Source organism: Balaenoptera borealis (assembly GCF_965194805.1).
Source record: "Balaenoptera borealis genome assembly, chromosome: 3".
Taxonomy (NCBI): domain Eukaryota; kingdom Metazoa; phylum Chordata; class Mammalia; order Artiodactyla; family Balaenopteridae; genus Balaenoptera; species Balaenoptera borealis.
The window spans coordinates 35,753,439-35,774,491 of NC_138866.1; the positions used below are offsets into that span (position 1 = coordinate 35,753,439).

Consider the following 21,053-nt stretch of genomic DNA (forward strand, 5'->3'; position numbering starts at 1 on the left):
TTACTGTGGGTCACCTGAAATGAATGGAGGAACTTTTACCTTGTGCAACACATTTTCTGGCAATTACTTCCATATAGATGATTCCCAAAGGTATCTTTCTCTCTCATCCTGGCTTTTTCCCGGATTTCTAGATTAACTTTCTAACGTTCTACTGGATAGGTTCAGCAAGCACATCAAGCTCAATCTGTCTAGATCTCATCTTGATCTCTCTCTCCTAAGAGATTCACTATATTGGTCAATGAAGCAGAGATTACTCTGATAGTTAAAAACTTCCAATCCACCCAAACTCCTCCTTTCCTTTACCACACACCTGGGGATACAATGGGAGAGAAAGTTAAAAACAAATTCAAGGAAAACCTGAAGAACCAGGTCTTAAAATGGGCAAGAACCAGAACAGCTCCAGGGACGTAGGTACAGGAACTAATGGGAATCTCTTTACAGCAGCAGTATTGGGATAACTCAAACCATTTTCAATCCAGGTAGTTTTGGTTTCAGGTAGAATGTAGCATGTAATAGCAAACCCTACTCTTGCTGTAATAATGACAACAATCAAAAAAAAAAAGAAAATAATTTGAAAATATAACCCATTTTAAAGCCATTAGAGAGGTATACTAAGTGCAGGATTAATCAAAAGTCCAGAGGACAGCATTCTATAACTAGCCATGTTCTTACTTAGGGAGCACTTCCTGATTCTAGGTAAGATGTGAGGCACAGGCTCACATCTTGAAAATTTGGAAACTACAGGGGCACTAAACACATAACCAGTTTTATCCATGGTATATTAGCTTAATTCTGGGGCTCCAAGGGAGACTAGAGAGCAATTTTAAGACAGACTAAAATTTCTCAGTCTTTGTGATATTACAAGACAAAGTTCTGTTTGAGACTTACGTTAAACTCATAGCTAGTGTTTTTATGCACTGTTTGCCATATTTAGATGCTACATAGTGTAAGAGGCCAAAGAGCAAAGCCTAAAACATCTAAAAGGCAGACTAAATTTCCCACAGTATTTTAAGTCTTCAAAGAAATCCACCAAGTTCTTAATTAAAAGCATGGAAGATTTACACCTGAGGAACAGGGAAGAAACAGAAGTGGGCTAAGTTTTACTAAAACCATAATGCAGCCATGACCCAGCTCAATCCTTGATTGCACTGAATGAGATAATAAGCCCGAGATAATATATCCCTAACACAGGGAAACCTCTACACTACTTTTATATAATATTTTGTCACAATATCTGACAAAAATAAAAATTACTAGACATGGAAAGAGTCAAAAAATGTGACCAATAATCAAAAGAAAAATAAAAGTTGATCAAAAGATGATCCAGATATCATCCAGGTATTAGCAGACAATATAATAGTTATATCAGAATAACTACTTAAAGAAATTATAAAAAACATGGACAAAGTAGATGAAAAATAAAGAATTTACAAAGAAATTTGAAATTATCCAAAAAAATGGACTAGATATTCCAGAATCAAAATATATAAAAATTAGTATTGGGTGTGTTTAACATCAGAATGAATGTAGAAGAAGATAGATTAAATAAATTGGAATACAGTTCAAAAGAAAATACATAAAATGAAGTACAAAGACAAATCAGATTGCGACAGACACATAAAAGGCACGTGAGACACCATAAAAGGAAATCTGCTAATATATGTAAGTGGAGTTCCAGGAGAAAAGAGAAAGAGTAGTCCAGAAGCAGTATTTAAAGAGATAATGGCTAAGGATTTTCTAAAACTGATAAAAGACATCAAATCTCAGAATTAAGCTCAGTGAATTTCAAACTGGATAAAAACAAATAAAGTCACATCTGCGCATCATGGTCAACTTGTATAAAACCAAAGACAAAAATTAAAATGCAAAGTAGCCAAAGAAAAAGATACACTTCAATTAAAATTGCTGACTTCTCAACAAAAACTATGAAAGCTAGAAAACAACAGAATGACACATTTAAAGTGTGGTAAAAAATTACTGCCAAACTAAATTCTATGCTAGCAAAAATATCTCTCAAAACTAAATGTTTTTAAAGTCTTCAGAAAAAGAAAATCTAAAAGAGTTTATTGCCATCAAATTTGGACTACCAAAAATACTACAGGATATTCTTCAGGCTGAATGGAAATGATCAGCATGGAAGAATTAAACTGCAGGAAGGAATAAACAACATTAAAAAGAATAAATATGTAGTTAATTATAAAGGAATATGACAATTTAAATCAAAATTATAATAACATAATGTGCAGTTTATAACAGACATTGGGTTAAAATATATGACAATAAAAAGACCAAAAGTGGATGTGGGGGAGGGGTGTTAAAGATTTAAGTAGGACAAAATTCTTGCACTGCTCTTGAAATGATAAAAATATTACTTTAAGATAGACTGCAATTAAAAGGGTATATCTGATAGTATCTAGGGTAACCATTAAAAGAATATAAATGTATAACTAAAACTATTATAATTGAGAAAACAGAATAACAATTAAAAAAACTGTTTAATCCAAAAGGAAACAGCAAAAAAAAAATGAGATGAGACCAAAAGGGAGGAAAAAAATAGCAACGTGGTAGACTTATACTCAGTAATTATCTTAAATGTAAATGGATAAAACAAGTGAACAAAAAGACAGACATTAACAGACTGAACCAAAAAAATAACAAAATCCAATCCTATTCTTATAAGAAACACTTCAAATAATTAAATCTGTTTAAATATATTTAATAAAAAACACATGAAGGTTAAAATTAAAAAGATGAAAGAAATGTCATGCAGACACTAACACAAAGAAAGTTAGTGTAGCAATACTGATACCAAATAAATTAGACTTTATAGCTAAAAAAGTATTATTAAAGACAAATGAGGTCATTAGAAAATAAGATATTCCTGAATTTGCATTCACCAAATGAAACAGCTTTAGATGTATCAAAGAAAAGTTGACAGAGGTGAAAAGAAATAGATCTATAACCACTGTTGGAGATTTTTAACATGGCTTTCTCGTTAGCTGATAGAACAAGCAGACTAAAAAAATAATTCTATATAAATTTAGAAAATATTAATAACACAGTTAACCAACCTAACTTAAATGACATGTGTAGAAGAGCATATCCAACAAGAGCAGAATACACATTTCTCTTAAAACATTCACCAACGTAAGTCATTTGCTGAGCCACTTAAAATTTCAAAGAACTTAAATGATATAGAATATAATTCTATCTGGTTGAAGAACACATTAGAAATCAAAGCCAAAAAGATAACAGAATAGTCCCACTTAGAAATTAAGCAACACACTCCTTTAACTGTGAGTTAAAGAACAACAACAAAAAAAAATCACAAAAGAAATTTGAAAAGTTTTAATTGAATAACAATTAAAATAGGTCACTGTCAGAACTTGCAAGATGCAACTGTGCTCTCTAAACCTGTGCTTAGAGAGAAATTTACAGCTCTCCAGGCATATGTTAGAAAAAAAGCAATGCTTAAAATCAATAACATAAAATTCTTTCTGAGAAAGCTTTAAAAAGAACAGAGAAACCCAGAGACTATAAGAAAAAAAATTATAAAACTAAGAGTAGAAATCAATAAAATAGAAACAGACATACAACAGGAGAAAAAAACAACAACCAGAGATTCTTTGAAAAAGTAAATAAAATCAATAAACTCTTAGCAAGATAAAAGGAGAAAACACAAACAAATAAACAATATCAAGAATGAAAAATGAAACAGTACTACAGATATTACAGGTCTGAAGAAGAAAAGTAAAAAGGAATTATGAACAACTTTATGCAACTTTTGAAAATCTTGATAAAATGGACACATTTCTTGAAAAACACATTTTACCAAAACTGACATAGGAAAAAACAGAAAATGTGAATGGTCCAATTTCTATTAAGATCAAATCTAGAATTTAAAGCCTTCCCACACATCTCCTGTCCCTACCCAAACCAAGCTCTGCCCACCCACAGCCAAAAAAAAAAAAGACTGCAGGCCCAGACAGCATCACTGAAATTCTAACAAAGATTTAAAATAGAACGAATACCAATTTTATACAAACCCTTCCAGAGAATAAAATTTTCCTGCATAAACTTAATACCAAAACCCAAAAGACATTATAAGAAGGAAATATTACAGGTAAACATGTCTTGTTAACATGGAAAAAGATCCACTAGCAAATCTAATACAGCAATATATGAAAAGGTTAATACAAATTCCAGGGAGAAAGCATCTGATTGTCAGACTGAGAAGGCTAGGAATCTTGACTAAAAATCTCACTAAGATATTCTAACATAGGGAAGGAGTATTTTCCATAAGGAAAAATAAAATATTTTTTTTAAAAATAAATTTATTTATTTATTATTTATTTTCTGGCTGCATTGGGTCTTTTGTTGCTGTGCGGGGCCCTCTCTACTTGCGGCGAGCGGGGGCTACTCTTCATTGCAGTGCACGGGCTTCTCATTGCGGTGGCTTCTCTTGTTGTGGAGCTAGGGCTCTAGGCGCGCAGCCTTCAGTAGTTGTGGCTCACGGGCTATAGAGCACAGGCTCAGTAGTTGTGGCGCACGGGCTTCGTTGCTCCGCGGCATGCGGGATCTTCCCGGACCATGGCTCGAACCCATGTCCCCTGCATTGGCAGGTGGATTCTTAACCACTGCGCCACCAGGGAAGCCCATATATTCTTGATAGCATAAGGAATAATGGATGCAGGGCTGCAAAACTAAAAGTAAAAAAAAATGGAAGGTTACAGCTAGATGCTCTACACACTCCAACCCATTCACTTGCTGTAGGAATACAAGCAGTACACTCTTTATAAGCGAGATGAGCAATTATGGAGAAGACTGCCTACAGCAAATCCTCCAACCAACTAACGGGAACAAACAAATCTCCAATTTCTAATACCAGCTTCTCAAAAAAGAAGAAGTAAGGTATGACCTGTGAAAGACCCTATCAGTCTCCTTTCTACCCATGTCAGTGTTTCATAATTTTGTTGCCTGAGACAAATTTTTCCACCAGAAGATTCTTGCTTCGGCTCTAATCCAACTGAGGAGACTAGTACATAGCTCAGAAAAACAGATAATTGTAAGCTAATCATACTTCCTTTGTGGTCTGTAAAATTTACAGTTTATAGCTAACATCTAATTTCCAGAAGAAATTTTTTCTTTCCTGGACCAAACAAACAAACCAACCTTATTAAAAGGCTACAAAGTCACATTTGAATTTTTTAAAATTATGCTCCCCAAAATAAATGGAACTACAATAAGGAATTAAGAGGAAAGCTGTCAATTAAGCACTCTTTAAATGTTACAAGTTGTGCCCAGTTCTGACTTCTGTCACTGAGGTTCACTGCTCAAGGGGTTTCTGAACAAGGTTCAATAATTTTCCAGGTGTTTTCTGCTAAATTTCAACTCTGAGAGGCAGATTGGCAGGTTCAAATCCTAAAAAGAAAAGATTCTGTGAACTGATAGCAATTTCACATTACTAAAGGTTGAGACAAAACAAACATGAAAGATGAAAGGCATTCCTGTAGGGTGGCAGGCTTAAAAAGTGATGATTTCTAAGTTTTAAAAGAAAGACTACTACATGTATACTCAATGTTCTGGCAATCAACAAATAAGAAAGGGATGTTTGGGGAAAGTCAAATAAAAGCATGAAGGAAACATGGGAAAATAAGCAGATGTACCTTGGTACCAAAGCCAACAGATTAAATCATTAATTTAGGTCAGCATCACCTCGTGTCTAGATTAATACTATATTTCCCAGTTAATTTCACTCCAGTCAAGCACATGGCCCAAATCCACCTGAAAATCTAAATCTTCCTCAACCATTTTCACTACATCATTCCTCTGCTGAAAACCCAATTATGGTTCCCTATTATCTATCAACCAAGCCTACACTAAACTCTGGCTGTTCAAGACCGCCATGATTTGACCTAATCTATTCAACATTACTTCTAGAGATGAGGAGAGTGGGTTAAATATGGCTACAAATTCTTTGCAGCTCCTACCTCCATTCCCTGAATATGGAGTGTCCCTTTGACTTGCAAAGATTAACAGAATGTGGCAGAAGTGACACTGTGCAACTTCTCATGCTTGGCCTCAAGAGGACTTGCAGTTTCTGCTCTTGCCCTCTTGGAACACTACAACGTAAGAAACCTGGGCTATCCTGCTAGAGAAGCCAGATAGAAGGGAACCAGCTGATGGCCCCAGCTAACCACTGAACATGTGTTAGGTCATCTGGACTGACCAACCACAATGGAGCCACCAGATGGCTGCAGCCACATGAGTGACCCCATACATAATTAGGAAAACAGCCCAGCTAAGGCCAACTGAAATTGAATAATCAGGAGCAAATAAATGTTTATTGGTTTAAGCCGCTATGTTTTTATTTTATATATATGCATAAATATAAAACATTTTATGTTATATATAAAACCCCAATTTCTTAAAAAAATTCAGTAAGAAAACAAATAACTTAATTTTTAAAATAAGCAACAAATTTGAATAGATACTTCACCAAAGAAGATATATGAATAGCAAATAAGCACATGAAAAAAATGCTCATCCTCGTTAATCATCACATAAATGCAAACTGAAACTATGAGATAATACTACATATCTATTAAAACATAAAGTAAAAATACCTGACAACAGCATATGCTAGCAAAGATGAGAGCTATAACTCTCAAGCACTGTGGGTGGGAATGCAAAATGGTACAGGTACTCTGGAAAACATTTTGCACAGCTTCTTACATAAAGTTAAAATGCAGTTTACATATGACCCAGCAATTCTACTCCTAGGTATTTACCCAAGAGAAATAAAAACTCACTTACACACAAAAACTTACAGGGCAAATGTTTGTAACAGCTTTGTTCATAATTGCCAAAAAAATGGAAACACTAATAACATCTTTCAACTGGTGAATGCATTTAAAAACAAACAAGACTGATACATGCATACTGTGGAATACTGCTCATCATTAAAAAAATTTTTTTTAATAAAATGAACTACCAATACACAAAGCAGCACTGATGAATCACAAGTATATTATGCTAAATGAAAAAAGCCAGACTCAAAAGGCTACCTACTGCATGATTCTATTTATATAACATTCTGGAACAGGAAACAAACATAAGACAGAAAACAGATCAGTGGATGCCAGGGACAGAAGGTTAGAAGAGAATTTAACTACAAAAGGGCACAATAGAATTCTGGGGGGAGAAAGAATTCTTCTATAATTTGATGGTGGTACTGGTTACATGACTATAAGGATTTGCCAAAATTCATAGACATGTATGCTAAAAGAAGTGTATTTTACCATACAGAAATTATTCATCAATAAGGCAGAATTAAATATACATACAGATACACACGTACACACAGAGATGCACGCAGCAACCTCCCATACATCGTACTAAAACGTTTGCATCCCTCAGAGTAATGATTTTCAAATTATTTTCCTAAATTTGTAGTAGTATCAACAAAATTAGCAAACACTGGCTAGAGGGTTGGGTAACTGCTTTTAAAAATTATTGTCCTGAATCTTAAAAATTGTAGTTTCAGGCTTCTGGGTTACTTTCCAATTCTAATCCACACACCATATCTCAAAGAAATGACCTAGTTTTACAGACATCTGAATTAATCCTTTATAGTCTACCTTCTGAACATACTTTCTTATAAGAAAAAGACATAGAAAACTGAGTATGAAATATTACAATAAGGGGAAAAAAGAACACCAATGTCACTAGCGCCTCCACTGCTCTTCCTTTTATGCCAGGGGCTCTAAAATAATAATCTCTTTGAATAAAACACAAATGGCCCTACCAATAAAGTTGATGGAAAGGCCTGAAGAGGTTTTCTTCCCTAATTATTTACATATTTTCCTGAAATTATATGTGTGTGTGTGCGTGTCTGTGTGTGTGTGTGTGTGTGTGTGTGTGTGTGGGCTCATTTTCTCCATCTGTACTTTCAGATTGTATTTATGATGTTACAGAATGACATATTAAATGTCTCAGCTCTTATAAGTTGTCTCTACATTTGTAGTAGTTGAGAATTTAATTTTTTGCCAACATGAAAGATTATAAAGAAAGTGACTTCAGAGATCCAAAGATTATTTTGCAGAAGGAACAACTCATATTAAAGGCAAGCTTTCCTTCATGCAATAGAAGCAAATACTTGGCAGTCAGACAAGCCAAGTGAACTATCAATATTTAAGTTGAAATTAGGAAAAAAGTGAGCAATTTTTTATTAGCCTAAATTGTTAAGAGGCAATATGTTTTCAAGTAGTAAAATTCTCATAACGTAGAACAAGATCTTACTACAAATCATACTCCAAAATCAACTACTCTTGCTTATCTCCTACATGAGATGTTTAGTTGAGATTTCTGAATCATTTACTTCTCTCTGGTTTCTATTCAGAGAGGCAAAACCGTTCATCAGACCCCTGGCTTTCCACTCATACTGCTATGATTCAAAGTAAGCTCCATCATTTGTGAGAAGTATGACCTAGGGAAAAATTAAATCACTTAATATCCCATTGATTCCTCATCTGTAAAATGGTTATGAAAACAGAATCAGCATCCCATAAGGAGGCTGTGGAATTCAATGAGATAATCCACGCAAAGTCCTTGGCACAGTACCTGGCACATAACAAACTCTCAATAAAGGATAGCTATGATTACTAACCTCCAAATTATCAATCTTTGCTTCCCATAACAAATGATTAAGACTCTACTGAAAGACCACCCTCTCCATGATCCTTCCTCCCTGGCTCTCCCCAAAAAGAAAATAAAATGATACACAAATTCAAGAAGTTAGCCGTCCACTTTCTAATTCCTGCGTACTTTGTATTTTGCTGAATGGTACTATTACTCGTACAAATGACAGGGCTGATGTTTCATTCACTGAAACAGTAAACTCTTAATACCTAGCACAGCCTTCCACAGAACATAAAGAGATCAAAATGATATCATGGTGAAGAAAAGTTATGGAACTAAACAAAAGGTAAGAACTGAGTTCTAAATAAAGAGTGAAAGGCAGTGAGGGAAGGGAGGCTCCAAGGGTGTGTGACACTGCCAACTACATTCTTTCGTCACAGAACGCTCCTCGGCCTCCACAAAATAGCTCTCTCCCCTTCTCCTTCTCCAACTACTCTGAAAGTTCTATGCACAACAGAACGTTTCCACTTTCGACTCCTCAATGTATTTGTTTCTCAAAAAGAAATGAATTTGTGCTCTTTTTTTCTACACTACTTCCCTTAGAGTCAATTACCACCTCTAGACGACTCTCACCTCTTCATCTTCTCAAATCTTCGACCTCTGTTTTGAGAGACAGCAAGCACTAAGTATACAGTCACCTTCATATTTAAATATGAGGAATTAGAAGATACTAGATAACTTCTAAATTCAATAACTTTGAAAACCATTTTTTAATAGACTGGCAGTAGCAATTATAATAATTCTCTAGATTCCAGATACAGTTGTTTTATTTAAGAATGAATGTTTTCATTTAATAAGTTAGAGTTAGACTAACTCAGCCTCTCAATTATTATGTGTTTGTTATAGTCCATGATGAAAATTTTAATATGTACTACTTTAAATCATACAAAGTTTATATTTATCAAAATTATCAAAATGCTGAAGATAATTTTAAACAAAATATAAGTATATTAAATGGCATAGTTTTTCTATATTAAAATTCATATGCAAAATAAGATTTGCCATTATAGAGTAACTCTCTATGTTAAATACATAGAGGTAACATTAGCATAAAAAGTACCTTACTAAGATACTTAAATTTTTGCAAAAATAGCAGTTTACAGAAATCATTAAGTATTTTTTAATAGCTGACTGAAGCCCTGCACCTAAAAACAAAGTACAATGTTTCACCGTTCTTCCCTCAGTTTTTTAGAACCTACCGGAGAGATTCAGCCATTCGTCTCAAGTCTTCATTTTGCTGTTTTAAGCGTTCAAGCTTTGCCAAAATCTTGGACAGTTCTCGGCTAGAGTGATCAGGGTGGTCATTATCTCGTACCAAGTGACCACCTATATAAAATAGCAAGGTCCCCCAGGCAAAAAGAATGAGCATAATCCAACGCCAGGAACCAGTCCATGGCCGCATTTTCAGAGTTTCAGCTCACTCTCCTGGGTTCCTGGAACTCAAGGAATTGAAAACATCGTCACTCTGTTTCTAGCGAGTGTTCTTTCAACACATGATGCTTCAGACAAATTAGTCTCTCTGGTAGTCCTGTGGTGACTCTTTCCAAGAGATCCTCCTGGTGGTATGAGTAGGAAGCTTTATTGTCCTGTGCTTCATGGACTCTACATGCTGTGGAAAGAATAACAAATGTATTTAAATTATTTAGGATATGTAAAATAGCATATGCTGAGATTCATGGAATTAAAAGAAACATATTGGTGTTGACTAGCCAGCAGGCTGGCAAATAATGTAATTGCCTGAAGTAAGTAAAAAGCAAAAGCTTTTAGGTCTGCATATTAAATCAATGCTGTACCAGATACCTTAATTAGCTCTAAGCCTGAAAGTCCTCCAAATGCCATCATCACTTTTCCTTCTAACAACACTGTGCAACAGCACATATACAGAGATTAAAAGATTCTATCTTTGAAGAACCACTCAAAACCAAACAAAATGTACTCAACTACATATTCTGGGCTAATGTTTCCATTACCTCAAACTGAAACATGTTCTCTGCATGAGTGAATTCATTCTTACAAAATCTCAACTCCACCCCCCTCCATCTTACTGCTCAGCTGCCATTACACCACTTAACTCTGCAGGTGACAGGCATATTGTCACTTTTAGGAAAAGTTCTAAAAGTGTCATGTATATTAGCCAAGCAAAGGTTATCGCAGCCATTAAGCGGCTGGCAACCACTCCAAACATCACAAGCAAAGGTTCATATGGATTATGGTAGATTATTCCTTTCTCAAATGTATTTAAAAATACCAACAATTGCAATAGAAGTCTAATACCAGTTAAATCTTAGTTATGGAGCATCTTAAACTACAAAATGGATATGCTTTCTCAGGCTTGGTTATTGGTTTCATTTGTCACTTCTCCATCATTAGGCTTAGAATTTCCTTTGAAAACAATTTTCTCGCCAAGGAGAAAATTTGTAGGCAAAGATATAACTTTAATACCATTTGAGAATTCCAGAGCTAGATAAGAAAAGTCTTATCTCCAGGCACAGAGTTCCTTATAAAAGAGAAGAAAAGAAATAGTTTCTATATACAAAACTGAATGTGATGGGTACTTAACCACTAATTAACCAGTTATGAAAGACTAGATAGAAAAGTTGGAGAAGAGGTTTCAAAAATTAGAGCACAGGACTACTATTATCCTCCTTTTGAACCTCAAATCTCAAATGCTTTTAAATGGCCAAGTATTCAAAGAAAAGAAAATCTCTTCAAAGGAGTGTCCCAGAAATTCTACTTCCTTCCCATTTATTCGTACACTATTTTCCTCATTGTTTCTGGTTTACACTGACTAAACAAAGAAGGAAAAAAATTGTACTCACTGAGAATGTTAGAAAGCCAAATAAAGTAATAATCCAAAGAAAACTTGGTGTTTTGTCTTTTGTTTTAATATCTATTCTTAAGTCTAATGAGAACATTCTTTTTATTGACTCCACTGTTCATTCTGTCTCTTTCTCAAAATCCTTTCTCAAAACCCTATTCCTCTAATTTCAGGTAACTCCATCTATTCACTAAACATAAGAATAATTAAAGTCTATTCAATATCTCAGGTATTCAACATCTCACAAGATCCAGTCATGTGAGGTCTACTTTTTATATTATATAGAAAAAATGCAGACATTCAGGGATTCTTGGTTAAAAAACAAATTAAAAAATCCACTCTGATGGTCTAAGGGATGGATTTAATTCCGTAAGTCAACAAAAGAAGTATTAACATTTGAGTTAATAATACTGTTTGTGACAACACATGCAACCCTGTAAAATGCTGTCATACCATATGCTGAACCTATAATGTATCCTAGTCGATTCTAAGCTACACCAGTAAGATATTAGAAATGTTTAATCTTTCCCTTCACAGAAAAAGTTAACTTGGACAAGTGTGAAAAAAAAAAGACAAGTGTGATAAACAAAAGTACAGAGAGTTTTCTAAACAAGAATCATTTCAATAACAAATAAGAAAAAGTCTTCTGTAACATTTTACTTGGAATTATAACAAAAAAATTATCATTAATATTCAAAGCCAGCAAAAGTATAATATAATTAGAACAGAAACAAGTTTAGAGAAACATAAATTTTGTTATACCAAGTGCTTTGGGTTTTTATAAACCACCATCAAAAGTATCCAAGATATTAAATTACTATATTTTGCAGCAATATTGATAATGCATGAGTTATAAAGCAAGAAATTATTGTAGGAGCAAAACATGGTCATTTTCTTAATTAATAGCATCATTTTAACTCTGTTTTTAGAGAGAATATTTCCCCAAATTTTGTTGTTCTTAAAACAATATTTTTAAAGGGATCAACAAAAATAAGCCAAGCTGAAAACCAAGTAGTTTTCTATGTAATTTTCCTTAGCATGGTTTAAAAGAGCAGGTATAGAATTTCTTCCTTATCCATAATGAATGCCTGCTTACTTACTTACCTATCATGTTTACTGTTTATTTTTGAACCATGCCTGCTAAAATGTAAACTTCATGATTTTTGTCCATTTTGTTCACTGACGTATCCAAAGTACTTAGAGCAATATTTACAACTTAGTAATAAATATTTTTTAATAAATAAGTGAATGAGTTGAGTGAAAGATGTCAATAATGGCATATGACATATGACGCAGAATCTGAGAACTTATCACCTTCAACTGCATTTTATGCCCCACTTAAGAAAGCAAATACAAATGTAGAATGTGAGACAGTGCTATTATAAGGAAAATAAAATCATTCAAAACTTTAGGGTTTATTATTATCAACATATATTTTACAAGACAGCCTCAAATTATTAAAATAAACTGGTCTAAAAGGCCAATAAGATCAGCAATCTTACAGTTACCCTTCAGCCATGAGAAAATAATTCTCTATGTCGTATTTTCCTCATCTAGAAGATTCACTTCGCAAAAACAATGGGATAACTGAAGGAAGTACGTACAGCCTTTGATATGAAAGCCACTCAATTTATTTGTGAATGAATTTATTAGTGAAAGTACTTCAAATTTATTAGTAAAAATATTTCAACATTAACTACATGAGCTAATTTCTGACTAAAATTTATATAGTAGTATTTGCTAAGATTTCTTCTGAGTGGGTTGTTTTCTTTTCAAGTATTTACAAATTCATTCCTGTTTGAGATTCACATACTACCCTTCATCTGCAGAACAGTAAATGGATTGAAATGTGTCAGGTTTCCTTCTGCAAATTTATTTAATTAGGAATACCACTTTTTTAAAGTAATAGGTATTTAAATGATTCTTTTCTTTTGGTATTTACAGAGACTCTTTGGGTTATATTGTTTAATGTCTCTGAAACAAAAAATATATGTCAAAAATATATGTAATTTTTCAAAGTAATTTCTTGAATCTGGAATCTAAAGTACATCATCAGTAAGATCAGGAGCTTTAATGGAGTTATTATGAGGCTTACATGAATAAAGCATTTACAAGGCTTGGCACATAAGAGGTGCCCAATAAAAGGTAATTCTATTTTAATGCTGACAAAATATGTAGATTAAAAATATGGGTGCTAGAATCGGCAAAGTCTGAACTAGAGTCTTGGTTCTGCTATTATCATAGTTAGGTAACCTCACTGAGCTTCAATTTCCTTATCTGTAAAATGGATATATTACATACTACCTCTCCCACCAAATACTGGGAGAGGCTTAAATAAAATAATCTGTGGGAAGCACTTAGCACACCAGTGGCAAACTGTTATTATGTCATACATATTAATCCTGTAACATTATTTTAAGACAGAATTATAATATTTTATATAATTTATATACCATATGTTATTATAGGCAGTTTCTAAAATGGCTGTCAATGATCCCTGTGTCCCATATTCGTGCTGTTGTGTAATCTCCTCCTCCAAGTGTGGGCTGGACCTAGTGACTTACTTCTTATATACAATAGAATACAGCGAAAATGATAGGATTTCACTTCTGAGATAAGGTTACAAGAGATATAAGCTACCACACTGTGAGCTGCCCTATGAAGAGGCCCATGTGGAAAGGAACTGATTCCTGCCAACAACAACCATGTGAGTGGACTTGGAAATGGATCCTCCACCAGTCAAGCCTGTACCACGCCACTGTAGCTTGGTCCACATTTTAATTTCAGGTTTTTGAAAAACCCTGAGCCAGAAGATCCAGCTAAGTCATGGCCCGATTCCAGACCAAGAGATAATAAATGTTTTTTAAGCCACTTAGTCTTAGGGTAATTTGTTATGCAGCAATAGATAATACACATGTCTAGTTCCCTACTAGGCTGAGTACCTGGTCTTCAATTCATGTATTATTCTGTCTGTCCCCAGCAAGCTGTACAAAGTCTGGGGCACAGAGTAGGCATCCAAGATGCAGGACAGAAATTAATCTTAATTACAGTTTCTTAATATCCTGCTAATATCTCTTACAAATACTATAAAAACTAAACTCAATTTATAGCAAATAAGAGATTTGATAAAAGTATAATTATTAGTTACATATTATACCAAAAGTCTGAAAGCATTTCTATTAATGTTTACTAAACAGACTTCCACTTCTAACCATGAAAGAATAACTGGTATTAGATTTGTCCTCACATATAAACAACTAGAAAACTCACATATTCTTTGTTTTTTTCTTGTTTCTTTACAACCCTTTAAAAATGTAAAATCCATTCTTAGCTCAAGGGCTGTAGCCCAGATCTGCTCATGAGACCAGTCTAATGACTCCAGCCACAGAATAAAGGCTATGCTAACAAGATCCATAACAAAACTTAAAAACAAGCTACAAAAATAAGCTAAAGGTGATCCAAAAGTAAATTAATGCCTATCAAAATAAACTCAACAGTCTTTAAAGAAAGACAATAAAATATAGATACTCAACAATATAAAGTTCACACTGTCCAGCAACTAATCAAAACTTACAAAGAACATGGAAAGAGATCATCCAGTGATGCAAGCACCCAAAAACCTGCTAAAGGCTAAGGATGGACTAGAATACAGAGCAAACACTCCACTCCAAGCCCCAAACCAAGAATAAGGCAGCAGTAGTCCACTACCTCAGGTGTTTTAAGTCTCTGCAAAAACAATACAGACAAAATTTCTGCCCTCAAGAGGTAATATTCTAGTGGATTCTAATCACAAAGGGAAGTCACTAAAACAAGCCCCAGAAAAGCCTCTTCTTGCAACAACTAACATTCTGAGTAATTCAGTAGAAACCAAATATAAACTATATCACCTAATTACTTTCTTAGAAATATTGTAATCATTCCATTAGAAGCAACAACAATAACAAAATGCAGTACCATTTACAACACTATCAAACTGACTTTTCTTATACCTAACATATAAGAAAATGACCAATAGCTACTTCTTTTAGCATCTGACTATGCGAAAATGATATTTCCAAGAATCACATTCAAGTGGCTTCACTTTAATGCTAAGGCCAAAAGATGGAATCTGTGACAACGTGCTACAGAACAAATGACTAAAAGCCTGGCGTGTTCTGCTGTGAACCATGTTCATTAGAAGATTGTCCTCTAAACTTAAAACTAATTCAGTACTTATTTAAGTAATATAAATATGTATACCCTATGCAAAGGGAAATATAGCATTATATGTCAAATATTTGCATAAACATGCCCTTTGATGAGAAACTCCACTAGCAGGAATTTATACTAAGATGCATTTTAAAACGTGAACAAAACATATCACAAGGGTATTCATTACAACGCTGTTTGCAATAGTTCCAAACTGGAAAAAACATAATTGCCCATCAATAGAAACATGGTTGAAGAAATTATGAATTACTTTTCCAGAAATATGTATTTTTTAACTATGATGCCAACAAGTAGGAAAATGTGGCCCATAACTAAGAAGAAAATCAGTCAATTTAAAACAGACCCAGAAGACAGAGATGATGATAACAGCAGATAAGGACAGTAAAACAATTACTATAAATATGTGTTAGGATTTAAAATTTAAAAAATGAATACATTGATTAAAAGAAATAAAAACTAACAAAAAGGCAACATCTATAATTTTTTTTAAAATCTAAAAATTAAGAAATTCTCTGGAAATGATTAAGAGCAAATTAGATACTGCAGAGGAAAAGTTAAGTGAATTTGAAGACAAATAGAAAATATCTTAATCACAAGAAAAAAATTACAACTATATATGGTGACATATGTTAACTAGATTTATTATAGTGATAATTTAACTATATATATATATCAAATCATTGTGTTGTACACCTGAAACTAATATATGTCAACTTAGAAAAATTACCAAAAAAGAAAATTATCTAAAAAAAAAAAAATCTGAAGGAGGTTTGAAAAAAAGTAAATTTTTAAAGCAACCACTGTTTACAGCACTTCAGATATTATGGTGTTCGACAGCTTTCAGCACAGTCACAGCACATTACAGTAACTATCATCGTGAACTAAAAACTGTTCAGGAGCTAAAAGTCTAATAAAATTCACCCATCAACATTAGCAAGAAAACAATTTACATTAATCAGCTTTGGAAATGTACCGGCATTCCCCATTTTAGCATTCAGCTTGAAAAAGGACTTCTCAGAACAAAACCTGTCTCAAATCTGAAGTAATGTACATTGAAAACTAGCTTAGTCACGGGCATATAAAGAATTTCTAATGTATTTTTAAATACAAATAAAACCATAATTTGGAGGAGAAGATTAGTCACGGCGGGGTGGGGGGTGGAATATATAGGTGTTAAAAAGAGTTTCAGGGGGCTTCTTATTGGAAAAAAATACAAGCTAGTGGGCAATGGAACAACATCTTTAAAAGTGCTGAAATTTAAAAAAATGGAAAAACTACACTTTGTTATCCATTGAAAATACCTTCAAAAACAAGAGCAGGTTTCTGTAAGTTTTCATTTAACTTGGGTAAATACCTAGGATTGGGATTGCTGGGTCATATGGAAAACATACACTTATAATAAGAAAAGGCCAAACAGTATTCCAAAGCAGCTGCATCATCCTGAATTGTTACCAGGAACAAATGAGTGTTCCTGTCGCTCTACAATTTCTCCAGCATTTGGTATTTTCAATTTTTTTAAAAGCAATTCTGATAGTTGTGTAGTGGTATCTCAATGTGGTTTCCATTTGCATTCAATTTCTCTAATAACAAATGACATTAAGCATGTGATCATCTATTCATGTGCTTATCTGCCAACCATATAGCTTCTTTGGTGAAATGTCTATTGAGATGTTTTGTCCATTTCTATATTACATTGTTTACTTTTGAGATTTAAGAGTTCTTTATATATTCTTGACACATGTCTATAATCAGATGTGTGACTTTTCAAATATTTTTTTCCCACTCTGTGACTTGCCTTTGCATTCTCTTAACAGTGTCTTGCATGCAGCAAAAAAAATTAATTTTTTGACAGAATATAAAAAAATTATAATTTTTTTTAATAGATTGTGGTTTGAGTATTATATCTAAAAATTCAATGTCAATCCAAGGTCACATATATTTTCTCCTACATTTGCCTTAAGAAGTTTTAGTTTCAGGTTTCAAAGTTAAAAATACACTTGCCCAGGATTCCTGCTCCTACTTAGGTATCACCTCAAGAAAAATGAAAGCTCATGTTCCCACAAAAACTGATACACAAATGTTTATAGCAGCTTTATATATAGACAAAAATTGGAGGAAAAATCAACATGGTCTTCAACAGGTGAATGAAAACATTCATTTATCAAAACAAATGATCGTGTGTCAAAAACAAATGACTACTACTCAGCAATACAAAGGAACAAGCTATTGGCCCACTCAACAAAATAGGTGAATCTTATAAAGAGCCCAGAGATAAATCCACACACATATGGTCACCTTATCTTTGAGAAAAGAGGCAAGAATATACAATGGAGAAAAGAAAGCCTCTTCAATAAGTGGTGCTAGGACAGCTACATGTAAAAGAATGAAATTAGAACACTCCCTAACACCATACACAAAAATAAACTCAAAATGAATTAAAGACCTAAATGTAAGGCCAGACACTATTAAACTCTTAGAGGAAAACATAAGCAGAACACTCTATGACACAAATCACAGCAAGATACTTTTTGACCCACCTCCTAAAGTAATGGAAATAAAAACAAAAATAAACAAATGGGACCTAATGAAACTTAAAAGCTTTTGCACAGCAAAGGAAACCATAAACAAGACGAAAAAACAACTCTCAGAATGGGAGAAAATATTTGCAAATGAAGCAACTGACAAAGGATTAATCTCCAAAATATACAAGCAGCTCATGCAGCTCAATATCAAAAAAACAAACAACTCAATCCAAGAAAGGGCAGAAGACCTAAATAGACATTTCTCCAAAGAAGATATACAGATTGCCAACAAACACATGAAAGGATGCTCAACATCACTAATCATTAGAGAAGTGCAAATCAAAACTACAATGAGGTATCACCTCACACCGGTTAGAATGGCCATCATCAAAAAATCCACAAACAATAAATGCTGGAGAGGGTGTGGAGAAAAGGGAACACTCTTGCACTGTTGGTGGGAATGTAAATTGATACAGCCACTATGGAGAATAGTATGGAGGTTCCTTAAAAACTAAAAATAGAACTACCATATGACCCAGCAATCCCACTACTGGGCATATACCCTGAGAAAACCATAATTCAAAAAGAATCATGTACCACAATGTTCACTGCAGCTCTATTTACAATAGCCAGAACATGGAAGCAAGCTAAGTGTCCATCGACAGATGAACGGATAAAGAAGATGTGACACATATATACAATGGAATATTACTCAGCCATAAAAAAGAATGAAACTGAGTTATTTGTAGTGAGGTGGATGGACCTAGAGACTGTCATACAGAGTGAAGTGAGTCAGAAAGAGAGAAACAAATACCGTATGCTAACATATATATATGGAATCTAAAAAAAAAAAAAAATGGTTCTGAGGAACCTAGGGGCAGGACTGGAATAAAGATGCAGACGCAGAGAATGGACTTGAGGACACGGGGAGAGGGAAGGGCAAGCTGGGACGAAGTGAGAGAGTGGCAAGGACATACATACGCTACCAAATGTAAAACAGATAGCTAGTGGGAAGCAGCTGCATAGCACAGGGAGATCAGCTTGGTGCTTTGTGTCCACCTAGAGGGGTGGGATAGGGAGGATGGGAGGGAGACGCAAGAGGGCGGAGATATGGGGATACATGTATATGTATAGCTGATTCACTTTGTCATAAAGCAGAAGCTAACACACCATTGTAAAGCAATTATACTCCAAAAAAGATGTTAAAAAAATAAATAAATTAAATTAAATTAAAAATAGAACTACCATACTACCCCGCAATCCCACTACTTGGCATATACCCTGAGAAAACCATAATTCAAAAAGAGTCATGCACCACAATGTTCACTGCAGCACTATTTACAATAGCCAGGACATGGAAGCGACCTAGGTGTCCATCAACAGATGAATGGATAAAGATGTGGCACATATATACAATGGAATATTACTCAGCCATAAAAAGAAATGAAATCAAGGTATTTGTAGTGAGGTGGATGGACCTAGAGACTGTCACACAGAGTGAAGTGAGTCAGAAAGAGAAAAACAAATACCGTATGCTAACACATATATATATGGAATCTAAAAAAAAAAAAATTTTTTTCTGAAGAACCTAGGAGCAGGACAGGAATAAAGATGCAGACGTAGAGAACGGACATGAGGACACGGGGAGGGGGAAGGGTAAGCTGAGACAAAGTCAGGGAGTGGCACTGACATATATATACTACCAAATGTAAAATAGCTAGCTAGTGAGAAGCAGTCGCATAGCACAGGGAGATCAGCTTGGTACTTTGTGACCACCCAGAGGGGTGGGATAGGGAGAGTGGGAGGGAGACGCAAGAGGGAGGGGATATAGGAATATATGTATACGTATAGCTGATTCACTTTGTTATACAGCAGAAACTAACACAACATTGTAAAGCAATTATACTCCAATGAAGATATTAAAAAAAAAAAAAGGGTCAATCTTAAATGCATTTTGCTAGGTGAAGAAAGCTAGAACCAAAAGATACATATTGTGTAATTCATTTATCTGACATTATGGCAAAAGGAAAACTACAGGGTGAAAAAAAATAGATCAGGAGTTGCCAAGGATTGAAGCTGTAAGGAAGGGCTGATTAACCAAGGGGCTCCAGGGAAAATTTTTACACTGATGAAACAACTCTAAATGGTACTGAAGAAGGGCACATTAACTCTGTGGTATTCAACCCACAAACCCGTAATTCCAGTCTAATAATGAGAAAAATACCAAAAAAATCCCAAACTGAGGGTCATCCAACAAAATACCTGACCCAAATATACTCTTCAAAACTATCAAGGTCATAAAAAACATGAAACAACTAAGAAACTGTCACAGATTAGAGAAGACTAAGGAGACATGGTATCTAGGATTAGATCTTGGAAGAGAAAAGGGACACTGTGGAGAAACTGGTGAAATCCAAATACAGTGTGTAGTTTAGTAAATAATATTGCACCCTGTTAATTTATTACTTTTGACAAATGTACCAGGCTATGTAAGATGTTAACATTAGGAGAACCTGGGCAAAAAGTATATGAAAACTCTCTGTACTTTCTTTACAAAGTTTCTGTAATTCTAAAATTATTCCAAAATAAAAAGCTTTTAAAAGATAAAGGCAAAATAAATACATTTTCAGAAAACAAATGTTGAAAGAACTTGTTGCCAACAGATACACACTACAAGATATATTTAAAGGGATGTTTTTCAGGCTTAAAGAAAATAATTGTGTGGGACTTCCCTGGCGGTACAGTGGTTAAGAATCCACCTGCCAAGGCAGGGGACACGGGTTCGAGCCCTGGTCTGGGAAGAT

At 34.2% G+C, this 21,053-nt stretch overlaps 1 protein-coding gene and 1 long non-coding RNA gene across 8 annotated transcripts in view; one reads left to right on the forward strand and one right to left on the reverse strand.

Moving 5' to 3' along the window:
* The window catches only part of LOC309626235, a 1,141,377-nt gene that overhangs the window by 1,010,418 nt on the left and 109,906 nt on the right, over window positions 1-21,053 (forward strand). The window lies entirely within an intron of this gene.
* Window positions 1-21,053, reverse strand: part of FUT8 (fucosyltransferase 8) — a 322,308-nt gene that overhangs the window by 149,438 nt on the left and 151,817 nt on the right. For all 7 annotated transcript variants that reach the window (XM_082386590.1, XM_082386586.1, XM_082386588.1 and 4 more), the window contains one exon: window positions 9,900-10,309. In XM_082386590.1, the coding sequence (XP_082242716.1) occupies window positions 9,900-10,102 (203 nt within the window). In that variant the 5' untranslated portion in view covers window positions 10,103-10,309. The remainder of the gene's footprint in view (window positions 1-9,899; window positions 10,310-21,053) is intronic.